At 38.5% G+C, this 25,218-nt stretch overlaps 1 protein-coding gene across 6 annotated transcripts in view; it reads right to left on the bottom strand.

The window, feature by feature from the left end:
* Nucleotides 1-24,471, bottom strand: part of LOC136834990 (NFX1-type zinc finger-containing protein 1-like) — a 73,305-nt gene extending 48,834 nt beyond the window's left edge. For 2 of the 6 annotated variants that reach the window (XM_067097978.1, XM_067097984.1), the window contains exons 1-6: nt 24,248-24,471; nt 18,254-18,478; nt 11,697-14,492; nt 8,667-8,750; nt 7,307-7,409; nt 888-1,056 (exon numbers count right to left, since the gene is read on the bottom strand). In XM_067097978.1, the coding sequence (XP_066954079.1) occupies nt 888-1,056; nt 7,307-7,409; nt 8,667-8,750; nt 11,697-14,492; nt 18,254-18,380 (3,279 nt within the window). In that variant the 5' untranslated portion in view covers nt 18,381-18,478; nt 24,248-24,471. Of the gene's footprint in view, nt 1-887; nt 1,057-7,306; nt 7,410-8,666; nt 8,751-11,696; nt 14,493-18,253; nt 18,479-20,573; nt 20,861-23,627; nt 23,971-24,247 lie in introns of those variants that run through there. The other 4 variants (XM_067097979.1, XM_067097980.1, XM_067097981.1 and 1 more) reach the window with 4 other exon arrangements.
* Between the last annotated feature and the right edge of the window lie 747 nt (nt 24,472-25,218).

Below are 25,218 nucleotides of genomic sequence, written 5' to 3' on the forward strand. Positions count from 1 at the left end.
CAACTTGACTAATTATGGGATTCCTTCCATGGCTTAGAGCACTAGCAAACCATCTTTAAAAAATTTTGTTCCGCAAATCATCTTTAAAAATTTTGTATCTGTAAAACATGATGATGTCAAGACTTCAAAGTCAACTTCAGTGCAAAACTCTCACCTGCACAGCTGTTTCCATTAGTTAGCTTTAAAGACACTCTGCCTTTACAAAAGACATTAGTTTTTGCTATCCAATGGAAATCCAAAGGAAAACCAACCTCTGATGTTTAAGCCTTATAATACCACCACCACCCTTTCAATCTGCTCAGTGTCCTTGCTGTCTTCCAGATTCTGGTTCTTTGTTGGTTATTTTTGGGGCTGGGATTACTTGAAGTGTTCATATCATACAATATTTCAATTCACATTATACACTCATGATCAATGATTCTTCAGCTTACCCTACTTCAGCTAATGAAAGGTCTCAACTGGAATGTTCTACCTTCAGAACTGTTACCCAACTTTGTTGGTTATTTTTGAGGCTGGGATTAATTGAAATGTTCATATTATAAACTTAATTGAAATGTTCATATTATAAACTATTTCAATTCACATTACACACTCATGATCAATGATTCTTCAGTTTACCCTACTTCAGCTAATGAAAGGTCTCAACTGGAATGTTCTACTTTCGGACAGGAACTGTTACCCAGTTTTTATCTTTCTCCTTTCTTTAAATAAACAGATACAAGCTTAGAAAAACAAAATTTTTTCAGGTCTTGCTACAAACATTAAATAACTAAATAAGTTGGTGTATGTCTAAAAAGGATGTAGTCCTGTCCAGCAAAATTCCCAATGCTGTTACTGTGGAGTACTTTGTGACCTGACGTCAGAATCCAAAATATAAAATCACATACCTTGTCCTCATGGTGTGTGTGAGTGATGAAAAAGACATCCTTCAGCAAGCCTTTAACATGTGGGTATTCATGAACAGATTCGTGATCTTTCAAGTTCGGATAGATGGATGGGACTAGCAACCGTGAAATGCTTGGTCGCATACGATGCTGGTACTCCAGTGTCTCATACCTGAAAAGTTGTGAACAAAACATATTTCCAATGGTCACTTCTAAATAGAAATAGGCTAAGTCTCAGGGTAGTACTGATAAATGAACTTCAAATTATACCATTTAATTTCCACTGGTCCTTAAAATTCCTAAATATATATAGAGTATATATCATTAAATATTTCTCCATCATTAAATTTCAATCAGCTGATCTGAATACTAATAAGTACTCCCAGCTATAACTACTTCCATTACATCACATTTTTTCCCTACATCAGCATTCCTTTTAAGCTGCAAGACTGATAATCATTAAATTCGAATTATCCTATGCATGGCATTAAGACCACCTTTTCAAAAACTATTGGTTACAAACTACAAGTGGTAACTGTGCTAAGGAGCATGGTTACAAAGCAGCAAAGAGAGTGGGACACCAACTATGGCAAAAGTGATACAGTAATGGAGGAAACAAGAACAGCTGTTACAAACTGCTACTAAGGGCAAACATAACCTTCTTTGTCAACACCCACATTGGTTAGGACTCGGGGAAGAGTTAAAAAACTGGATGATAAATGAAAGGAATTAGGAAAACTCAACTTTACCAAACTAATACATGAGGCGAAGAGATCAGAAGAAATAGGGAGCCAGTATTTTGCAGGAAAAGAAGGTTTGTATTACAGGTTTATGAAAAGGTAGCATTTACCACTGCTGCATTGCCAGTGAATTATAACTAAAATACTAAAATTCCATAATTTTGTAAAACAAAAAAAAAAAAAAAACATTGAAAATAACTTTTGAACTGGGCAAAAACAGTAATACGAGTATGAATGGTGTTCCTGTACCATTCAATGTACCATCCAACATTAGTATTAAAGGGCCTAAACAGTCATAGTAACAAACCAATTGTCATGAAATGACACACCAGGACCCCTAAGACCTGGTATGTTGTGCTGATGGTATAAAACCGGCCCTTTTCTAATATTGTTGGATTTCTGTTACATGGCAGGGCAAGGGAGAACACAGAATTTGTTGTTTTATATATTATGTAAACTTAACTGTATGGCAGCTTAACAGAAACTAAATATACATTGTAGATTTCAGTAAAAGGTAAACAGTAATAATTACAGTACTCAACAGTTTGAGTAAAAGGTACAATTATAATAAATACATTGTTACGCATAAATACAGTATGTAGTTATACAACTAATTACACCAAAGTGTAATTAGCAATCTCACACCTCCCCCCAAGGTGGCAGGTGCAATACAAGGATACCTGGCATCTTAAGGTCCTTATTTAGCATATGATTTCGAGTCCCATCTTATTTTTAAACGCTCTGGTGCCCGTGTCTGACGTCCACTACGTCGTACTGGTAAGGCAACTGTTAACTGAGTATCAGGCTTAGGTGATGTTGCAGGTGATCTACGATCTCCATATCCTGAAGCTTCACCACCCAACACCGAGATAGGCGGAGAAATAATGTCTCCTGGCAAAAAAGGGTGATGAGGTCGTAGGAACCTCCGATTTCTCCAATAGATGCGCCCACTCCCAGTCTTCACGAGGTAATCCCTCCTCGTGCCAATTCCGACCACAACTCCTGGTTTATCCCATCGTTTTGTCTTAGGGTCTTGCAGATCCACGTACATACCAAGGTTCAGCTTAGAGAGTGGTCTAGCAGTGGCATCATACTGTTCCTTTGCCTGCTGCCGAAGGTACTCAGCCTTTATGTCACATTCGTCAGCTGTACGTTGCCATTCTTTTGCAAATGAACGATGATGAGCAGGAATCTTGGAACGCAAAGGATGTCCAAACAAGATTTGCGCTGGAGATCTACCGTCCGCCCGTGGAGTAGTCCTGAGCTCAAGAAGCCCTCATGCGAACTCATCCTCATCCAGCTTGCCATTTCCTGTGGTCGTCAAAATCAACTTCTTGATAATCTTCACGGTAGCTTCGGCATGACCATTTGCTTTTGGATTATATGGCGATGTCACGCGGTGTTCCACCCCCCATCGTGCAAGGAAATGCCGCAGTGTTGATGAAGCGAACTGCGGTCCTCCATCCGTTTTCAGTATTACAGGCACACCTGTGTCTGAAAATATTGCCCTCAACAAACTAACTAGTTGAGCTGCAGAAGTTGATCCATTGCACGAAGATACATACGGCCAACCTGATAGGCGATCAACGTAACAAGAAATGTCTTGCCAGAGACATGAAAATAATCAGCAGACACAGACTCAAATACTCGACTTGGCAAGTCTTCCTGCATCAAAGGCTCATTCTGCTGACCTGGTAACAGCTCTCGGCAACGAGAACAAGACTTCACTGTATTCTCAACGTCCCTGTCAATCCCTGGCCAGTACACCGTCTGGCGTGCTCGACGCTTGTGCGGTCCACTCCTTGGTGAGCATCATGTAGACACTGCAAAGTTTTCGCTCGCAGGCTGCGAGGTATGAGAAGTCTAGGTCCATAAACTATCAAACCATCATCCATGGCCAGCATGTCCCGAATTCCCCAGTATGCTCGCAACTCTTCTGGTAAGCTATGCTTATGATCTGGAAATCCTTTCATTATTACATCTCTTAATGACAGATATTCACCATCATGTGCAGAAGCATCACGAATCTTATCCAGCGTCTGGTCCCGTAGAGGTGCTAACCTTATGCCCTCCTCACAAGTAGCTAATAAAGACAATACAACAGCAGTATGCAATGGATCTGCATCATCCAGCACATCACTGTCCTCAGCAAGGCTCTGAACTGGTGAACGAGAGAGTGCATCCGGCATGCTGTGACATTTCCCACTTTGCCACCGTGCAGCAAAAGTAAATCTGCAGTTTCATTCTCATACGCTGCAGTCGAGGATTCTCTATTTCTCCAAGAAGTTTTGAATTGAGAATAGGAATAAGTGGTCGATGGTCTTGAATTGAGAATAGGAATAAGTGGTCGATGGTCTACTACCAGGTCAAAATAAGGCAAACCAGCCAAGTAAACACTGCATTTCCTCACTGCCCAAAGTACAGCAGCCATCTCAACCTCAATTACGACATACCTAGTTTCCGCATCCGTTAGAAACCTGGATCCACACTGGATGAGCTTCCAAGCCTCTCCATGTTGTTGCAGCAAAACAAACCCCATACCATGTAACTTGGATGCGTCAGTTTGGAGCATAGTAGGTAAAGATGCATCAAAATGAGCTAAAACAGGAGGAGCTATGAGTGCTTCTTTAGTTTTCTCAAAAGCCACGTCATGCTGAGGGGTCCAGCACCACTCATTCCGAGGTTTAAGCAGGTCCCTGAGTGGCTGTGCAGCGGCTGCAATCGCAGAAGAAAAGCTCCCAAGCTGATTGGTTAAACCCATGAATGACCTGAGATCAGTGATATTTTGTGGCTTTGGAAATTCAGCTATAGCTCTCACCTTCCGAGAATCCACACTATAACCTTCATGATTTATACTGTAACCACAAAATTCAACATTAGGTTGAGCAAAGAAAATTTTGTCAGGATTTAAGGTTACTCCAAATTTGTCACATTTTTGCACAAGTGTGATCACATGGGCTAAGTGGTCACGGTAACTAGAATCATACACCAAAATATCATCAACAATTTTGACAGTGCGTGGAATATCTCCCAAAGCTTGATCTCCTCGACAATTGTACTCACCTCCAGATGATACAAGCCCCATTACAGCTAGTTTGAATTTGTAACGTCCCCAAGGTGTGATGAAGCAAGTAAGATCCTGATCTTCTTCAGCAATTTTGATTTGGAAGTATCCCATCTTCGCATCCAAAGTAGTGAACCACCTGGCTCCAGCATCCACAGACGATATAGCATTGTGAGGGGATCGAACTGGATATGTAGGTCTGCGCACGTAGCGGTTAAGTCTTGTAAGGTCCACACACAACCGCACACCACCCATCTTCTTTGCAATAGGGACCATCGGATGACACCATTCGGTGGGGTAATCAACCTCACCAATGATATCCTTAGCAAGCAGGTCATCTAGCTGAGCTTTAATATCCGATCTCCAACAATACGGAATGGTGCATGGTGCGGTCACTGCAAAAGGATGTGCATCTGCTGACAGCTGAATCCTCATAGGCCCTCCCTGCATTTCCCTTAGAGTAGCTGAAGCATCAAACACATGAGGATAAGCAGAAATGATGGAAGCTGCATGTTCTGCATGCTCTGCTTCTGTAGGGTCTCTGCTGTGTGGCCATCTTGGCAATGCCACTGGCACAGACACCAAACTGCTGGCACTTGCAGATTGCGCAACATCCTGTGTGTTAGAAGTCACTTGTGGCTCCAAAACCTTCCTGGTTCTCGATGCTATATGTGGTTGCGACACTGAACATGTAACATGTTGTATTTGCGCTGGAAAGTTTTCTGGTAATATTCCTAGTGCTACACAATCAAACCAGCTCAGAAGTGCACCTTTCACTTCCTTGATGACTGACACAACTGTTGTCGTACTACGATTCCCCAAAGTTAAAAAAAGCCTCAAAAGTACCCATGTTAGTGAGAGGTTGACGATCTACTGCAATAAGACCACCCATAATGATCGGCTCCAGTGAACTCTCATGAATTCCAAGAGATTTAGCGTTCTCAAGTCCTATCACAGTTGTCTCCGCTCCAGAGTCAGGTGTCCACATAACTGAACTTGATCCTTTGGGGTGAGTGGTACTGATGCAAATCTGAGGGGTTGGACGTGATGACGCACAGTTGCTGTAAACATCTCCAATGACACGATATAGATTCTGCTTAGAAGGCTTGAACGTGCTTTTATTATTCGTTTTCTTCTTCTGAGGAGACAGTGGTTGTCCCTTTGACCTGCACACCACTGCAAAGTGACCTTTCTTACCACATTGTTTGCAGTCCCTGTTTAGAGCCTTGCATGCCATCTTATCAAGATGGCGGTCACCTCCGCATCTAAAGCACTGCTGCTTTAAATGGGCTGCCTTCTGACCTGCTTGTATTGGGACACTCTTGAAACATTATACTTTTCACTGCCCCTAATAACAGCACGACTGGCATTTGCATTTTCCGATGCTCTGCAAATATCAATAGCCATCTGCAAAGTGAGCTTCTTTTCTTCTAACATACGTTTCAAAGCCTCTTCATCTCTGGTTCCAACGACGATCCTGTCTCGTAGTCTGCTGTCCATGCAGGTTTCACAAAAATCACAGAAAGAAACAATCTCTTTAATGCCGCACAAAAAACCATCGAAGGTCTCGTGCAACTCCTGGACTCTTGTATGAAAGTCGCATCGGTCCACAATGACATTCCTTTGGTTGCGCAAGTGCAACTCCATGGCATCCAATATAGTCTTCAAGTCTGCTCCATCATCCAGTGAGAGACCATATCTCAGAGTCTGCGGGTCCAGTCATCGTCCAGCACGGAAATCAATGCTGACCGCTGCTCAGCAAGAGAGAGATGACATTCTTGTCAACACTGCATGTCCCTCATACTTGTGACGCCACGAACCAAACTCTTTAAGAGATACAGAAGACGACAAGTGTGGTGCAGGAACTGCCCTTGCCTGAGACTGATTCCTATGATGTCCCGAGGTACCAGCAAAACCCTCTAGAATTGCGGTTAAACGTTCTTCCCTTTTCGTAGCTGCTTCTTGGGCATGATGAGCCATCTCTGCTTGCCTTGCCACAAGTGCTGCCAGTTGTTCGATTTGATTCTCCATCGTGTACAGGTACTAAAGATTTAACACTGTACTTCTTGAACGACAGTAGACAGCATAAACAAAACCAATCACTGCGCCATGTTGGATTTCTGTTACATGGCAGGGCAAGGGAGAACACAGAATTTGTTGTTTTATATATTATGTAAACTTAACTGTGTGGCAGCTTAACAGAAACTAAATATACATTATAGATTTCAGTAAAAGGTAAACAATAATAATTACAGTACTCAACAGTTTGAGTAAAAGGTACAATTATAATATATACATTGTTACGCATAAATACAGTATGTAGTTATACAACTAATTACACCAAAGTGTAGTTAGCAATCTCACAAATATGAGAAAAAACTTGCCTTAAAGAAAACAATAGCAAGGTGTTGTGTGTTGTGTCATTCATATTCATTCAAAAGGGTTTGTGGGCAAGGATGGAATGAAAATATTTCAGTAACATTAAATGCTTACCCATAAACACGTACAACAATTTTCTTCTTAATTCCCACTGGAATGGAGGAGAAGGGGGTCTTATACGCCATCAAATACAGTAATGTGTGCTAAAAGCGTCATTTAACTATGCAAAATATACTTACGCAACATTATTCTTAATCAGTCGTTCAAAAAGGGATGTGCCTAATCCAAACTTTGTGGACAACTCATAAACGGTTGCACTAGGCTGTAGCTGCTGGTGATCACCTATGAAAGAGTTAAAAGAATTAACAAATTTGTTATACAGCAATAGCACTTCAAGATTATGTGCACCAAACATATAAACATTCAGTGGACCACTGCCTACAGTGGTACACTTGATGTCAAGTGGCATGCTTGATGTTTCTTACAGTGTCCCTTCAGGCCATAGCTGCATTGCTTTCCGACATATTTTTCAGCCACTCACTTTGGTCTTTTACATTTTTCACCCATTCACTTTGAGTCTTTTCCCACTCAGGTGTCCACTTCTTCCATCCATTCTCATCTCTCACTTTTAAACAAATTGTCTAGGCTACACATGAATGTCAATAAATGACATACAGTAGTTGTCTGGTTAGTGTAACTCAGAATATTGACTAGCTCATTAACTGCATAAGAAAAATTATTGGTGCACAGGAAATATTTTTGAAACTGATGCACAGTGGTAAGGTTTGTGTACTTCTGAACAGGAGGTAGTGTTCTAAAAAAAAAAAAAAAAATTTCTGAACAGGAGGTAGTGTGCTAAAAAAAAAAAAAAAAAAAAAAAAAAGTGGTAATATTGTCATGGAATTAAGAGTCATCAGGATAATCCAATTGTTAAAAGAAAACACTAAAAACATTCACAAAAACTAAAAACATTCTCACTGAACAAGACTTTTGGGCTTGTTATTTCACATGCATATAACACTGCCTTCTCATAATGTGAACCTATGGGTGTGAATATTGGGAAATGCATGAAATCCTGCAAATTGTAATGTGGCATCTCGACAGCCATATGAAGTATTTAACAGCCTATCCCGACTGTTATTCTGTTATCATCATTCATTTAGAATAATCCTACATACTGTATTTATGGCTATACGACATGAAAAACAAACAAAACTCAAAACATTTTAAAAATGACCATAAACATCTCGTTTGTTTGATTTGCAATGTTGTGATTCACCACTGATTTGCAATGTTGTGACTAGCCACTCTGAAATGTAAGTCACCTTCATATATGCATGCCTTTACACTTTATTTAACCAAACAAACATGCCTTTAGCATGTGTGTGCCAGATAAATAGACACATTGACTTTTCAAAACCAAAGTACAATTTTAACTATACCTATATATGCACATTAGGTACTTTACACTGAAATCTGAGAGGTTCAAGTCCATTAAGTTGAAGTGTCACTACTACCATCAGTTCAAAAACATTGCTAATGATCTCCTGCCAGTTGTAACTGTCATCACTGAAAACATTACAGATAATCTCCACTTACCAATCATGATCAGATGCTGACACTGGTGTGTTAGGGCTGTTATTACATGCGCTTCCAGAATTTCTGCTGCCTCTTCAATGACCACTGTAAATCAGATATAAATTCTACTATTAAGAAAGCATACAGGACATATAAATACAATACATGCTTTTTGAAGAAATATTACAAATATTTTTGTAATTCCCTTTTCAATGACACCCAAATATTTTTGTAATTCCCCTTTCAATGACATCCAGATTTAATTTTAACAATATGGACACGAGATACTAATATACAGTAACAGGTCTTAAGTTTGGAGGTGTGTGTGTGTTTGTAATGCATAGCCTACTATTCTTTTCCTCAAGTTTCAAAAAAAAAAAAAAAAAAAAATTACAAATCTACATTACTGGCCTGGTGTTTTTCATCTATCTTGTATGAAGAATTTCTACCCAACCTGCCTGCTACAGGTTGCTGGTAAAGAATTTCAATAGATATTATGCAACCTTTACAGGAAATCAGCACTGCTAAATTCAGTCATGAATGCTTATGTTCAATTATGGCCAGTTCTGCAGCAGCACATAGCCCATTTGAACTTACAGAAATGGGGGCTTAAGAGGTGCCAGTTCCCTATTAGCTGGTGATACAGAAATGGGGGCTTAGAGGTGCCAGGCCAGTTCCCTATTAGCTGGTGATTCACCTTCTGCTGAAATTATAAGTACAGCTCATTGGTTTGTTGTTCCCCTAGGCCAATCTTCTGTGTTTAATGTTCTTTACTAGGATACATGTCAATAGACATTGCAATGAACGATGTGAACATGCAGGCTAGTTCAGAACATCTTTCTAGAGCAGAACTTTTCTCCCTGCTGATCACCAATTCCATGGATCCTGGTCCCTTCCCAGAATGCCAGGTATAGTTGTTAGGGAATAATCACCTAAACCATCATCATCTTCTGGGCAATCCATTTCCCAACCCATGTCACTTCACCAACAGAAAAGTTTCTCCACCCTTCAACACAGATCCATCATGCCAAACCATCAGCAGTCTTCATACGCTTATACCTGTACAATGCCCTGTCTGTATCTGCAACATCAGCATTACTCTGCTTCCCAGCTTCAGAGTACTATACTAGTTCTCTGCTTTGGTTACCATCTGTCAATCTTCAGTAAAACCCCACCCCACTCTGCTACCACTCTAGTACACTGAAGAGACAGGTTCCTAAAGTGGAGACCTCATGCTACAAAAGGGTACCGTCAAGATTTTTCCAGTCACCTCTTCTTATCCAAAGTACAGCAGATTCTTCTAGATCACCAGAATACTACAGTCAGCTTTTGCTTACCGCCAAAGTCCTTGGGAGGATGGAGACCTATATCTTAGTTAGGGTAGGTTATTATGACTGCATTTCTTCTACATGGAGGGACTGGGGTTTGTTTCATGTTTTGTCCCGGATCATGTCAAGCTTAGTGAACCCACCACCTCATGCAAAGAATGGCCAACCCTTTCTGGTCCGAACTCTAATTCCAAATGAGGACTAGTACTAAACATGGCGATACAGGGATTCACCTACACTGTTTTGCCAAGTTTAGTAGTAGCCCAGGGGGGTATCAAATGTATTTTGCCTTGTTTAGTACTAGCCCTTGGGGGATCAAATGTCTGGTACTGAAGTGTTCATGTCTAGAACAGCGAATAATTACACTTCAATGTCTAGAACAGTGAATGCAATTATTCCCATGTAAAGAATAACAAACCCAATAATCTTTTTGTAAAGAATAGTGGGCCCGCTGTGAGTGGGTTTGCCAATCTTGAAATGATCCTGTCCCTTGCTTCAACAGACAGAGTGAGAACGTTCACACTCCAAATCATCTGCTCTCCTCAAGTAGAATATCTTTTGTCCAGTTGTTGCCAAGGTACATTAACTGGCTGGCAGCTTTATGGTTTGCCTGACTCCTTCAAGGGATGATTTGAAGAAAATGCCTGATGGTTCTTCTGCACTTCCTATCAGTCCTCAGGCCTGCGACTCCCCATACAAAAGGTCAACTCTGGAATGCCAGAGTTAACAGCTTCACCGAATTGGTGTATTCATCAGAAGGCAGATTACAACCTTCAAGACATTAGCAGCATGTTTCTTAACCATCCTTCACAAGATAGCTAAGACTTAGCAAGAGTTAATTGGGTACCTGGTATCCCTGGAAAAGTTAAGTTCCTCACAGCTGCTCCCACATTCACACCCTAAAACAACGTCACAATGCAACTCCTTAAATTTGACTTAATACAGATACCTCCAAGACAGATTTTACTTCCCTGACATTTTCTTCTAAGAAGAGTAATTAGGTTACAAAAACCAATGGAACTACAATTAAAGTTGAAAACAGTCAAAGTTGCAAATTTAATTCATAAACACAAACTCTTAATGGGGCATGGATTACTCCAATAAACTGATTAAAACAAATCATTACCTGAAGAAGTGTTTTCTGTCCACTGACATGTTAATCCCAAAGTTTCTTCTAACAGAAATATTTTCTGCAGCAAAAATTACGTACCTACTGTAGGTATTCTAGTCTCATGCATTTGGCCACTACTGTATAGTACATTTTTTACTTCTGTTCTTACTTTAAAGCATCTTTTAATGCATGTTGGCTGGCTTTATTAGTTGTGATTTTGTAATAAAGCAAATCTCACACCACACCATTGTTTTAGTAAATTTTTCATCCGGTTGTGATAAACATTCCCCTTGAAGGATGAACAAGTTAGGCAAAAATACATCAACTATGGATTATGAACTGCACTTAATTTACCATACATACTATGTATTATAAATATTATATATTTAAATGTATACTGTATATGTCCATGATTTAAAGTCACACTCATTCTTCACAATTCATGTATATCTACTTCTATACAGTATAAGTAAATTAATGAATGATACTTTCTATGGGTAGTGGCCCTTCATGGATGTCATTCTTCCACAGTGTGGAGTTGTTAGAATTAAATTTCTGATCTACAAATATATACTCAAAATAAAAATAATAAGCAAAATTAGGAAGACTTACCTAAAGAAGGCTGCAGTGCCTTAAGTATGTTAGTGTACTGTGCAGCACCTGTTGTTGTCATTCCAACTACAGCAGCATGACGCATCACATACAAATACTCATGATCTTTTACTTCACTATACACTGCAGAAGTCTGCTCATATTTACGTTCTTTTCTTTGTAGACCCTTGAGAAATTTCTCAGCTAGTTTATCAATCCATAGTCTGTACAAACACCAGCGATCATAAAAATGCAGTGATAATACGTTACATTTTTCAAGAGTTTTAGCTCTTTTATCATCCAATGGGACCTTCAACCCATGAGTAAGCAGTTCGAGACTAACCATTCGCTTGTGAATTTCCTTTTCACATGTTTGAATGTCCTTTTCACTTACATCCTCTCTTTCCATAAATTTCCTGTACTCCATTATGGAGGCTTTCAGTCCCTGAAGGGTTACACTGTGCCTAAGGGAGCTGCTACAGTTCAGACCTGTGGTTTCCAGGTCAAGGTCATCATCCAACTTTCTTGCATCTTCTTCTTCAGCATAAAGATCTATTGCATCATGCCAAACATCTCCATCTTCCGAATCTCGGTCAGCAGACTTTTCTTTTTCTATCTTAGTAGGAAGGGTTGCGTTTAATAACATATGATCAATGCCATTAATGAAACGAGGGTCCAGCAGATACGTGGCCAAATCTAATTTTTGCCTTTGGAACTGCTGAACAACTATTTCAGGGATAATGTCATACTTTATCAGCTCATCTAAATTCAAAATTCCAGTTGGGTTTCTTAGCTCCTGCAAACTGTTTTGAATAGTTCTGACTTCTGACTCTTGTTGTCTCAGCTGTCTTATAACTTCACCAGAATTTTCAAGAAAAAATTTTGGCATTATTCGTCTAGAACGAATATCTTTTACTAGGTTGTTAATCTGAAAGTCCTTAATGATTTCACTCTTAGTTCTTGCTCCAATTCTAACGATGCTCTTTGTGAATGGTATCATTCCCTCTAAAAACTGGTCAAGTGCATGGTTGGTAAAGCACACTACTAATATGGGTGACATTTTCCTCTCTCTTTTCCAGTGCTCACTATTATGGAGCAAAACCTGAGCTATTTTAAGACCTATGAAAGTCTTCCCAGTTCCTGGTGGACCTTGTATGATAGTAAGTTTGCTGGTAAGGGCTCTCCTTAAAGCTCTGCGCTGTGACTCATCAACTCTCAAATCATCACAGGATGGCCAGTTATTAAGCTCTCTTGTTATATTCACATTTTGCAGAGCAGGCACTACTTGGGCTGCTGGTGCAGGGGAGTTTTTTCTTGGTGCGAATAACGTGCTGTAAACTTCAGAGGTCTTCATCATATCTCGACTGAGTATAACACGCAAATCATACCTAGTTTCAGGAGTTACATAATCTGGAGGAACCATATCATTATCAACATTGACAATGAAACTTTCCAGAGGGAAGGTATTTTCCGTAATTCCCTGAAGTGCAAGAAGTACATGTTTATAAGCTGTAAAGTACGATCTGGATTCAACCATGGTAAATGTTTTCCCCAATCTATTTCCAACATGCTCTTCAATTTTTATGCCCACCATGCCCTTCTTCAACATTTCAGGACTCCTTTCAGCAACAGAGCCAAATAAAATAGTCTTAAAGTTATTGGTACTAAGGCAGACAAGATTACCAAACATAAGTCTTTTGGAATTCTCGGCTTGAAGTTTTCCAGGCAATGTGAGTTTGACAACATACATCAACTTGAAATTTTTAATGTCAGTACCTTGTAACAGGACATCTCTGTAAACATAAAGATCTCTATTATTTGATCGTTCATTTCTCTTAATTTCTTGGATGCCATTTCTTAATGGCCTCACAAAATCTTCCCTCAGCAACCGGAACTGTACATCTAAATAATGTTCAGCATCTTCGTATTTTCCCTGTATTATATTTCTTCTCAGAAATGGTACATCTGTGTCATTGAGCTCTTCGGCCGTTGGCACAATTGGTAATTCTCTGAAGTTTTCAGGTGGTTGAAGTTCATCTTGCCATCTTCTGCAATGCCCTCTGGAAGTTTCTTGACACTGGGTCTGCCAATTTTTCTTTTCTGTCTCAAGGTAGGTCTTAGTGTCTTCATACTTTGAGAGAAGTTCTTGAGGCAGGGAATTTGACACTTGTCTCATTGCCATGAGGCAACTTCCAATTAGTAACAAGATTTGACTGATGGCTAGATTTGGCATTACATGGCAAATTTTATCTAAAACTTTCCACAGGTTGTCAAAGTAGCTACGTAAGTGACGTGCTTCAACACTCTCCAAAGTAATTTTTATTGTAAATCTCATCAAAAAATTTGTAAATGCAGTCTTGAAAACCTCAGTCAGCAGTACATTCAAGGATTCTGTATTCGACCTTGTTTCTGTTGCTTTGGCCAATACTTGCATCACTAGGCACATCTTGCTAATGGCTATATCATCTGGGTTATTCAGCATTACCTCAAAACCTGAACTTTCTACTTGCAACTGCATCACTATTTCTTCTGGGTGTTGCTCCAGCAACTTTTCAAGAGCTTTAACGCCAATGGGGTATTCCCGTTTTCTCCTCTGAAATGTCTGCTTGGAATTGTTGTTCTTATTATCAGTTTTGTTCATGGTGGCACTTAGATCATGGAAACTCTGGGAACCCCTTACATTTTTAAATCTAGCTCCTTTATCATGGCCTGCTGTGGTTGATGGTTCTCTCCTCTGCGAGCAAGGAGTCTTGGATCGCTGTCTCCTCTGGCCAGTTCTCGTATTACCAGCGAATGGAACTCTTCTAGTGTGATCACCTAAACCATTTTCAAGAAAAAGTTTGATAGAGTAAGGATCACTCTGGTTTAAATGTTATTGCACTAGGTATAAATCACAGAATCATTCAAGAAAAAATTATTTTAGGATTAAAACTACTAAAACCAACGTTCATATTCATTGAAACAATCATTTTCTGGGATTAATCAAATAATGAATCTGCAAACCAAAGATAGCAGTAAGTCTAAACATCAGTATTATAATGATTTTCCTAGGCTTCATAATGCTAGTCATCCCTGACCTTACATAACACTCCAAGAAAATTAAGGTACTCCATGTGTTCTACTTCTTCAGATTTAAAACACATTCAACAGCTGTACAACTAATAAAAGGAACATAGTTTCTTTTTTTTCAAAATTTACTCAAATTTTACTCTTCGGATTCAAGAACAAATTTTAAAACCATGAAACTTATTTATTTTATGCTGAAACACCACATTCTTTCAGACTGGAAGCCTACATGAAACACCCTGACAGAAGTTATAAGTAAAATTTCAAAGCAGACCACAAATACAGTATACTGTATATTAAAAATGCACTACTTTTGACTTAGTGTTTTTCGCCGATACATTTGGTGGTTATCTTCTTAGTTTGTTTTATGTTTTTCTTTGTTCCATTTGGTCACTTCCTATCTAACTCATCTCTTTTATTATCTTTGATCCTATTTTCATCTCAAAAGAACAGATCTTCAGTAACTCCCTCTGTGTGCTTTGTAGTAGCAACAGCAGTATTGTAGTGACTCATTCTAGCCAAACCAAACCTAGCTTTCTCTGGACTGAAAACACCTCAAACACCACCAAGTGTAACAACCCTCTCATTGGATAAAATAACTCCAATAAGCTATATATCCCCAATTTCCAATAAAAACAAAATAACTTCTAGAGAGAAAAACTGCTAATTTCCATCTGAAAATATTAACTCCTGAGGCCTTTATTTGCCCAAGCTCCAATAGACGATGCATTTCCAGGAAAACATCCGGATATTTTCCGGGAATGCAAAACATCTGCAAAATTTTCCAACTGAAAAAACAAAATCCTAAAGGATAAAACTGGCAAACCAATAAAATAAATTAATTCCCAAGAAGAAAACATGCACAATTTACATTAGAAAAAAATGCCTACCTATAGCTAAAACTCCCAAACTTTCAAAAAAAAAAAAAAATTACAGAAACTTCAAGAAAGAACACCTGTAACATTTCAATAGACGAAAAATCAGTCCAGAAAGTTAATTCAACCAAATTTTCAATTGATGAAATGAGTTCTAGAGAGCAACTGCATAATTTGAGAGAAAAAATAACTAGCAAAAAATGAAACCTTCAAAGAAATAAAGTTACTTTCAACAGGAAAAAAAAAAAAACCAGAATGATAAATTTGTCCAATCACAATTGACAAAAATAAATTCCATGGAGAGAAAACTTGCTCGATTTGCAATAAAAGAAAACAAGTTCCAAATTCCAAAGACCAAAAAAGGCCAAATATCCAATCAGTAAGTCAAGTAACTTCCAGTGAAAAAACCTGCACAATTTCCAACATGAAAAACACACCCATGAACTAGTATTGCCAAACTTGCCAAGCTTCTAAAATAAAATAACTTCCGAGGATAACGCCTGCCAAATTTCTGTGAAAAAAAATTACTGTATAGTTCAATATAAATTTGCTCAAATACCCATTAATATTAGTAAGTTCCAGTGAGAAAACCAGCACAATTTCCAAGAAGAAAAACACCCAAAAGCCAAACTGCTAACTTAAAAAAAAAAAAAAAAATGTTATGGCTGAAAATTACAATATGCAGCAGAAAAAATAAATCCTGAAAGATACATCTGACCAAATTCCATCTGTTAAATGTGAGCATAGGAGGGAAAACCTGCAAATTTCCAACAGAACAAACAACTCCAAACGAATAAAACTGCAAAACTTCCCATAACATCCTGCATGATAACACTTTCAATATTTACAACAAATATTATAACAAAAATGCAAAACTAGCCCAAATTTTAATAACGTAACTCTCTGGAGAACCTACTAAGTTTTCAATATAAGGCAAATAGGGCCGAAAGGAAAAGTTGCTCAAATTAAGTAAATTTCAGGAGAAAACCTGCACACTTTCCAACAACAACAAAAAAAACCCAACAGCTTAAAACTTCAAATCCCAATAACTCAACTTCCAGATGGAACACCTGCAAAGTTTCCAAAAAAAGAAAAAATAACTCGTATTGATAAAAAAAAATACTAAGGAAAGACTTGCAAAAAAAAAAAAACCCAAAAAGTAGTCCTGCCAAACTTGCAATAAACAACCTTCCTTGGAAAAACCTGCAAGTTTTCAAACAGAAAAATACGACTCCAGGAGTTAAATCCAATACACTTTCGATAAAAAAAAAGTTGACTTCCGTAGGATAAAGAGCTTAAAAAACCTCCAATAGAAAAAAAACAAATGAAGTGTTAAGATAAATTTGCCCTAAGTATAATAAAGTAACTTAACTGGATAAAATACGAAGGACTAAAACTAACAATTTTCCCAAGGAGAAAACCTGCTCAACTTACAAAGGAAAAAAACAACTGTCAAAGGCTAAAACCCCAAAAATTCCGGAATATAAAGTAACTTTGAGGGAACTAATGTAACAAGTTTACCAAATTAAATTAAAATTAATAAATAAATAGCCTGAGTAAACTAAATTTGACCTAACTACAACTGATGAAGAACGCCAAGGGAGAAAAACTGCACAACTTACAAAAAAAAAAAAAAAAAATTACCTGAAGAAAATACCGACAAACTCCCAATAAATTAAATACAAACTTTCAAGAGACAGAACATTAAAAATTTCAAATTATATCAATAACACTCCAGAATGCTAAACTTATCGAAATTCCAATTCGAAAAACATATTTAAAAGTTTAAAATATATTTCCATTAAATAAATTACCTTTCACAGAGAAACCCTACAAAAAAAAAAAAACTTATGACAACTATTTGCATGATCCTTTAAGTCATGCCGGTCAAACAACCCAACATGATTTCATACAGTAAAAAAACTATTATGATTTCATACAGTAAAAAAACTTTTAAAAAATTCCTAGGGCTAAAACTCTAATTCCAATAAATTCATTCCAGGGACACCTCCAAAATTTTTTGTGAAAAAAAAAAAAAATCCATAAAGCTGGCTCAAATTCCAGTTAATGTGAATTCCTAGGAGAAACTTGCACGATTTTCATTAAATAAAAAAATTCCAAAATGCTAAAACTTCTTATTAAACGATTTTCATTAAATAAAAAAATTCCAAAATGCTAAAACTTTTAACTTACGAAAAAGTAACTTTTCAACTTAAATTTCCAATTAAAAAAGCACTCTAAAGAAAGGTTAAAAGTTAAGTATATCTTAGTTTAACCAGACCACAGTTGGCCCGAAGGATTAGACTTATTTTTACGTGGCTAAGAACCAATTGGTTACCTAGCAACGGGACCTACAGCTTATTGTGGAACCCGAACCACATTATAGCGAGAAATGAATTTCTATCACCAGAAGCAAATTCCTCTTGTTCTTCACTGGCCGGTCGGAGATTCGAACTCGCGACCAACAGAGTGGTAGCTGAGAACGGAACCGGCTCACCCAGCGAGGAACTTCTAAAGAAAAGTAAACTGCCAAACTTACAATAATAAAAATCCAGAGGTTTCACGATGGGGAGTCAGCGATCATTTTCTCATAAAATTTACTGTCTAAAAATGTCATACAGTAGAAGAACCACTTACTCTTAAAAATGCCACATCTCTGACACTGTCTCGAAGATGTTGAGTTCCTCCACCTGCAGTTTTCGCAAAACCAGTTTCCCGGTTTTGGGCCACTTTGGCCGTTCGTTTTGATGCGATGGGCTTCCATCAGCTGCCTGAAGGTTATCTGCAAGCTCTGGATTTTAGACTCACGCGGAGTTTTCAAGCATTAGGCTACGGCAGTGAACTAACTTGACCTCACCATACCTACAAAAACAAAAGATATTTAGAGTGCGTGAAGCTTACACCCATCTATGATCTCTCTCTCACTCACCCACCCACCCACTCACTCACTCACGCACACACAGACTATCACCATGAAGTTCCTACAGTTCCTTTTCAGGTCAAGACCTCACATAGAAGACCAACATAGAGAGAGAGAGAGAGATCCATTGTCGTTTTCCTCTAAGTTATAAATTTTGATGGAAAAGAAATATTAAATATATATTCTAGTAAAACGCACACACACACACAATATTGAATATATTCTAGTAACACACACGAAAATGTAGGAATGTTCGACACACGAAAATGTAGGATTGTTCCGCACAGTAAATTTGGTATTTGGTGCACTGATGATTTACCGACGCGGGACCTTGAAATCGATGAGGTATTCAACAACAGAACAAGGAAATATATCTCTTCACAGTGCAGTAACCTGGCCGTCGATGGCATTTGTTCGTTACAGCTTTCAGCATTAAATTGTTCCCCCTTAGAGGGAATGTCTCCTGGGCGTATTAACACCCGGTTCTCTGCGATTCGTTTAGGGATGAAAATGCTAGACACACGGCATTCTCTAGCATTGTTCGCAAGTGGATTCGTGAAAGAAAGAGACCAGGTCAACGAAAACCCACCCCCAACCCTTTCGCCTCTCGTCCCGTGGGATCGATCATGATGGTCTCACTCACTCTTTAGACCTTGGTCTCACTGGCAAGCAAGGTCGTTCACCAACGAGGCGTGGATTATTGTCATCAATGTTACTATAATAGTATTCAGTTCCAGTTCAACAGTGTCTCCCACAAAATTAAGCGGTTTCTGAGGAAAGTTGGTTACTAACATTCAAGATTTAACTGATTAATCGAAGACGAATCCTTAATAAAGTCAACTTATTATATTTTAATAGTTTCACTGCTTTTATTACAATTATTACTATTAAGAAAAATGCATGGCTTGCGGCTGTAACAATGCAACAACTGGACATCTGATGACTATGGAGATAAAACATTATAAACGCTGCATCAAATTCTGGACACGTGACGACTATGAACAAAGCAGCTGATCAGACCTAACAGAATACATTTCTGAGGTGAGATTACCCAGCGACATGTTGCGCCATGTTAATGGTAATTATAAAATTTAACTATAGACGATTGATAAATGTACAGGTTTGCTTTGTGACCGTACTTGAAAGGAGCTGGACGAACGCTGAAAGAGATGCTTTGTACTTGAGAGAGAGAGAAGAGAGTGAGTATAAGGGGGGAGAGGAAACACATGGCTCATATTGCAAAGTCAGTGCGGGGGTTCAATCCCAACCTTCCGTAACGAGTCAGCGCAAATGTACATGGGATGGGGTAGGGGGGGGGGTTACTAGGAATAGGAAACCCCCTTAAAAGGGAGAAAATTGTGTGTTGAAAGGCTACTAAGGAAAGACACGATATGTATTCAATAATTCCTGGACGTATAAGTTGCTCTATAGGTATTCAAGTGAGGCAAATGTTAACGACAATGATTTAAAAATAAAACGTATAAGGAGGGGTGTCTAAAGTGGCAAGTTGTAGAAGTTTTCCTCACAAAGGGTTCGTATACAATTCAAAGTTATTAGTTGAAAGTACGTGGCAGTGAACTATATTTTGTTTTGTCTCTGGTAGTACAGTATCAGCTCTTGTTCGGTGAAATGACAGTATCGGAAAATTAAGCAAATTCAACGTTATACATGGATGTAAACAAAGCATACGAAAACCATCATCACCTTGAGTTAAAAAAAAAGTATTATGACAACGAAACAGCAACCAAGAATAGATTCTTGACGAATAAACAAAGACCTGCAACAACAACGGAAGGCTACGAACGCAAGTTACAAAAACAATTATACTGAAGCTAGAACATAAACACTTCAACCAAAAATACTGACACTGATGACAACAATTAGAAATTTTAACGGGAGAACGAAACATACAGTGCAAGATACATAAGATTTTCATTTCATCATAACAACCCCTGCTGGGCAAAACACTGTTCACACAGTGGTTACAAGACCAGGCGGACATAAAGTAATGTGCAAGGCAATTAAAGGAGTGTTTACAGATTAATAACTGATGACGAGTACAAGTGGAATAGTGGTCCCGTATGGTGGAAATTTCTGCTTTGGTTTGACGATCAGCTTGGCTTGAATGATGGACCTTGATTGCTTTGGCTGTAGCCTATGAACCGACAGGTTAATAATTATATTGACGGAAATATTAATTTCTAATACACACTGAATTCACTTGTGCACTTGCTCCGAATCGATTCAAAGTTGTTCTCTATTTTTGGGGAGAGAGAGAGAGAGAGAGAGAAGGGGGCGTCACCGCGTCGTCGCCAGTAAACACTGATGGTTGATATGTTTTTTTTTTTTTTCGCGCGGTCAGCCACAACAACGCAAAACTGCGTACGCTTGACATTGCACAGAGAACACGAAAACCATGAAGTAAAAAAAAATGGTTGCTTACAATGACTACGATGGTTAATGATACCCATTAAATGAAAACATTCATTAGCCCATTATATACAATTGTGGTTTACGAATGCTTACTGAAACCATGCGACATTGTTACTGGTCTGTGGACTCTGTCCCTTGTGTTTCTCACTAGTAACCTAGTAAATTTAAATGTACAGAGTCAAAAGTATGATTCAGCCGTGTTTGTGTGTGTGTGACTTAGTTGTTTACTATTCTTATTAGGCCTATGTATGTCAAATATGCAGTTATATGTTTCTGTGCAGTGGTTTGTCTCACATTAGCACAGGCTTGGTTCCTGAAGCAGACTCATAAAACCAGTAATAAAGTGATCAGGAACCAGGCCCATAAATCCAGTAATAGAGTGGGAGTATATTTGTGAACAAATATAAAGATGCGAGCACATTAATTAACATATGCAAACAAATTTTCTACACCCATGCATATACCAACATCCAATGACTAATACAGACGGAATCTGATAGCAAAGGGTTCCTTATCAGGGGTTCAAAAGATACCGATTTACAGAGATGTTTATGCTGATCTAATTACGTGGTGTCGGTGAAGAAAGAAGGCCTTTTTAAGGCATGCTTAACCAACAACAGCAACTGGTAACCAGTGACAATAATGCCACTCGAGATTAACAGGAAATGAGTAAGAGAGGATTTCAAGCCTTATCACCTTTGTGAAGCATTTCGTTGGTCTAAGATAACTGGGATCAAGTCAAGTTGAGCACTCCCTAAAAAGTATAAGTATTATAAAAAATTAGGAGAGTGCTTAACTGGACTTAATAATTACGAAACTTAAACCATTGCTTTTTTTCTCTCTCTTGATTGGAGAACACTAATTACAGTGAAGAGAATTACGAGAAAATAAATATCACGCAACGAAAATTAAAGTTTTATCCCTTTCCGAGAATCTCGTTAACATTTCACCTCTTTCCAAGAATCTCGTTAATATTTTACGTCTTTCCGAGAAGCTCGTTAACATTTTCTCTCTTTCTGAGATTCTCGTTTACATTTCATCTCTTTCCAAGATTCTAGTTAACATTTTCTCGTTCCGAGATTCTCGTTTACATTCATCTCTTTTCCAGAATCTCGTAAACATTTTCTCTCTTGCCGGGAATCTCGTTATTCTGAGAATCTCGTTAATAATTCGTCTCTCTTCGAGGACCTCGTTAACATTTTATCGCTTTGTGAGAAATTTTGCTCAGTTAGGCTGAGAATTTATCGACCTCAAAAAGGATCGATCTTCACAGGTGCCGGAGACAAACCGAAACGACACTTTTCATAAGTATTGTGAGATAATTGCTGGTCAACAACCTTTTTAAGTGAAGTGTCTTTATAAAAACAAATATTCTTATCATTTATAATTAATTTCGGTAGAACTAAGTATTAGCTCCACATCGGTATTACCTTGGAAATTGACCTTTTCTATAGTATTTTGGTTGGTTCAAGAATTTACAGTTATATTTTGTTACTCGACTTTAACTTCAGAGGTTTGGGTAAAAAGTGGAGTTTCCTTCTAGCGGGGAGGGGAGGGGGCTGGGTGTCTGGGGTGCGGAGCCTCCCCGTCTAAGTAACACGACCTACTAGGTTATTTTGTTTGTAGCTTTTAATTTGCGATGTATGCCAAATCGGCGAGTAGATTTAAAAGGATCACTAAAGATAAGCACTCTTGTAAGCGACTAGTCTAGAAAAACACTCCCCAATTAGTGACCCTGTGAACATTAGCACTCCCTTATGGGAACAAGTACAGTTAAGCACTCCCGCCATTGGTGAAGTATGTTTTCAAACTTAAACGCATTATATTGTTATAAAAAATATTAACTCAAAAAAAATTTAAAAATTTTAAATGACAGTCATAATTACAACAACCGTTTTTTAAATGATTACTTGAGAAACAAATTATATTTGAAATTCATGGGCGAACATATCTGACACATTTATTGATTGCATAAACAACGGATTCAGAGTTTAATCACACCAACATTGACTTGCAATCGTCCCACAGAACCTATCCACTTAATTGCAGGAAGCGGGTCTTCAACCAAACAACGCTTTACTAATTCGGTCATATAGAGAACGGTCCATGTTTGGGGGCTTGACGTCAACGAATTAGATGTATTTCTAAGAAAAAGTAAATTGTTGACTCGTAACTTAGATTTACTTTTACGTGGCTAAGAACCAATTGGTTTACCTAGTATAGTTTAGCACTCCCTAATTTGAGCAAGGAAATATAAGCACTTCGTAATTTAGGTATGTAAAGATTAAGCACTTATCTTTACTTGATCGGTTTAAAAAAATTAAAACATCAGGCCTCTGGTTACCAACCGGTACACTGACATTAATCAATAGCACATAATCATTAGCGATGTTGAACAGCGCCTAAATATGTCGTGATGTTTGCTTAAAAGAAATAAAAATAAAGACTTGGAATAAGGAATTATTAGGTATGGAATATTTTATTTCTTAATTAGCCTTTGCCTACGTATTTCCTACATTGTTATTTTGATTCCAAAACCGTAACTAGACTAATTATCCATATGTTAAGGAGACTCGAAAACCGTAGGCTATTGTATAAGAACAAAATGATGGGTATGTCGAGTAAATGTACTGGTAACCAAAAAACAAAATATAATACTCTGTTTCACGTAAAGCGACAGCATGTTAGTGAAAGGGCTGCACAATCCACTACTCGGAAAACACTTCGATCGATTTCAACTGGCTGATCATCGCCGGCCTTCCTCTGCAGGTCTCTAAAACGTTAAGTTACCTATCACACTTAGAGCGAAAGGCCGTGTTGGCGACCAACTTCAACTCAACTGTATTTGGACAGTCGACGGCACTGGAACACTTTAACTACGTCGACAAAAGGAACTGGGATAAATTTTAATCTTGAATGTTTAATGTTCACAGATTTGAGGCAGGCTACGTGTCGAGGAAACGGAACTACGTGTTCACAATGGTGTAACCCGGACGCCCCTGATAACTTGACGGTAGGGGGACCTCACAATCACTAGTTTCATTCTACTGAAACGTTTCTTAGTCTTACAGTTGAACAACCAATCATTGGAACCAGATTTCTTATAACCGTAAAAATTTTACACAATTACAGCTCAACACCCAACAATATTCAGCACACAGCTCAAAACCCAACAATGTTCAGCACACAGCTCAAAACCCAACAATATTCAGCACACGTTATTTACCCAGTAAGCACAACCCAGATCCCAACTAATACACTCAAATATCTTCACTTACTGTTTGCAATAAGCCTATACGTCTGTAACAAGGGTCACGGGAATGGCTTGGTGACGGCTTCTAATCACGTAGTTCAGAACTTCACCAACTTTCGATTCACAATGATTCATGAGCTGCGTCCCGCAATCTTTATGTGTGGGACTGCGCGCACGTATGCATATTGCATAGTTACACGGCTGACTTGTACGTACGTCCTCTCATACGTGTTTCATACGAACACATCCAGTGGGAAATCAATGGTTGCATCATTGTTGCCCAGTGACGTCGCGTATGTGAGGATAAGCTTGGCAGCTCTGCCAACGTGGATTTCTCGTCGTGAAAACGAGATTAAACGTATTCTTAGTTAATTCGGGTCACGATGGTGCCTTGTTTGTTTAATCTGAATAAAATGTACCGGTGTCGTTTTTAGATCAGGTAGTTTCGACTTTCGCACAACATTCCTTTAGACAGAAAAAGAATTTCAGATTTGGCAGCGGTACACGTTTAGTCTTCATGGTCAATGTTTCTGTGCCAAGCTTAACTATTCTGAATTTTAGTTCCCTTAATGAGAAGTAGCCCGATTTGCAAACTTCCAAAGGTCCGATCTCGGATATAAGAGTGGGTGTAAGAGCACGATGTCCATACATTATATGAAAAAAAAAAGTGGGGTGGCTTCGCTGCAATTTGCTTAAAATAGAGGTCCGGCGGGAGCGGCAATTGAACACACTGACATGCGAAAACCAAAATTGGACTGGGCCTCGGTCAGTATTCGGATGGGTGTCACATTGCCACCAATGAAGGATAAATTGGCTCTTGGGCCGAACCTTTCCCGTATTTATGCAATTATTTAAGGGATCCTAACCAAGTAGTGAGTAGGGCCAGTGTTGCAAAACTTCGCTTCTTACTGGGAGACCTACGGTATGGCGAATGTGTAATGCCGCTGGCTCTTGTTATCCATGGGGAGAAAAATACTTCCACCAGGGGGTAATTTT

Source organism: Macrobrachium rosenbergii, chromosome 54 (assembly GCF_040412425.1).
Source record: "Macrobrachium rosenbergii isolate ZJJX-2024 chromosome 54, ASM4041242v1, whole genome shotgun sequence".
Taxonomy (NCBI): Eukaryota; Metazoa; Arthropoda; class Malacostraca; order Decapoda; family Palaemonidae; genus Macrobrachium; species Macrobrachium rosenbergii.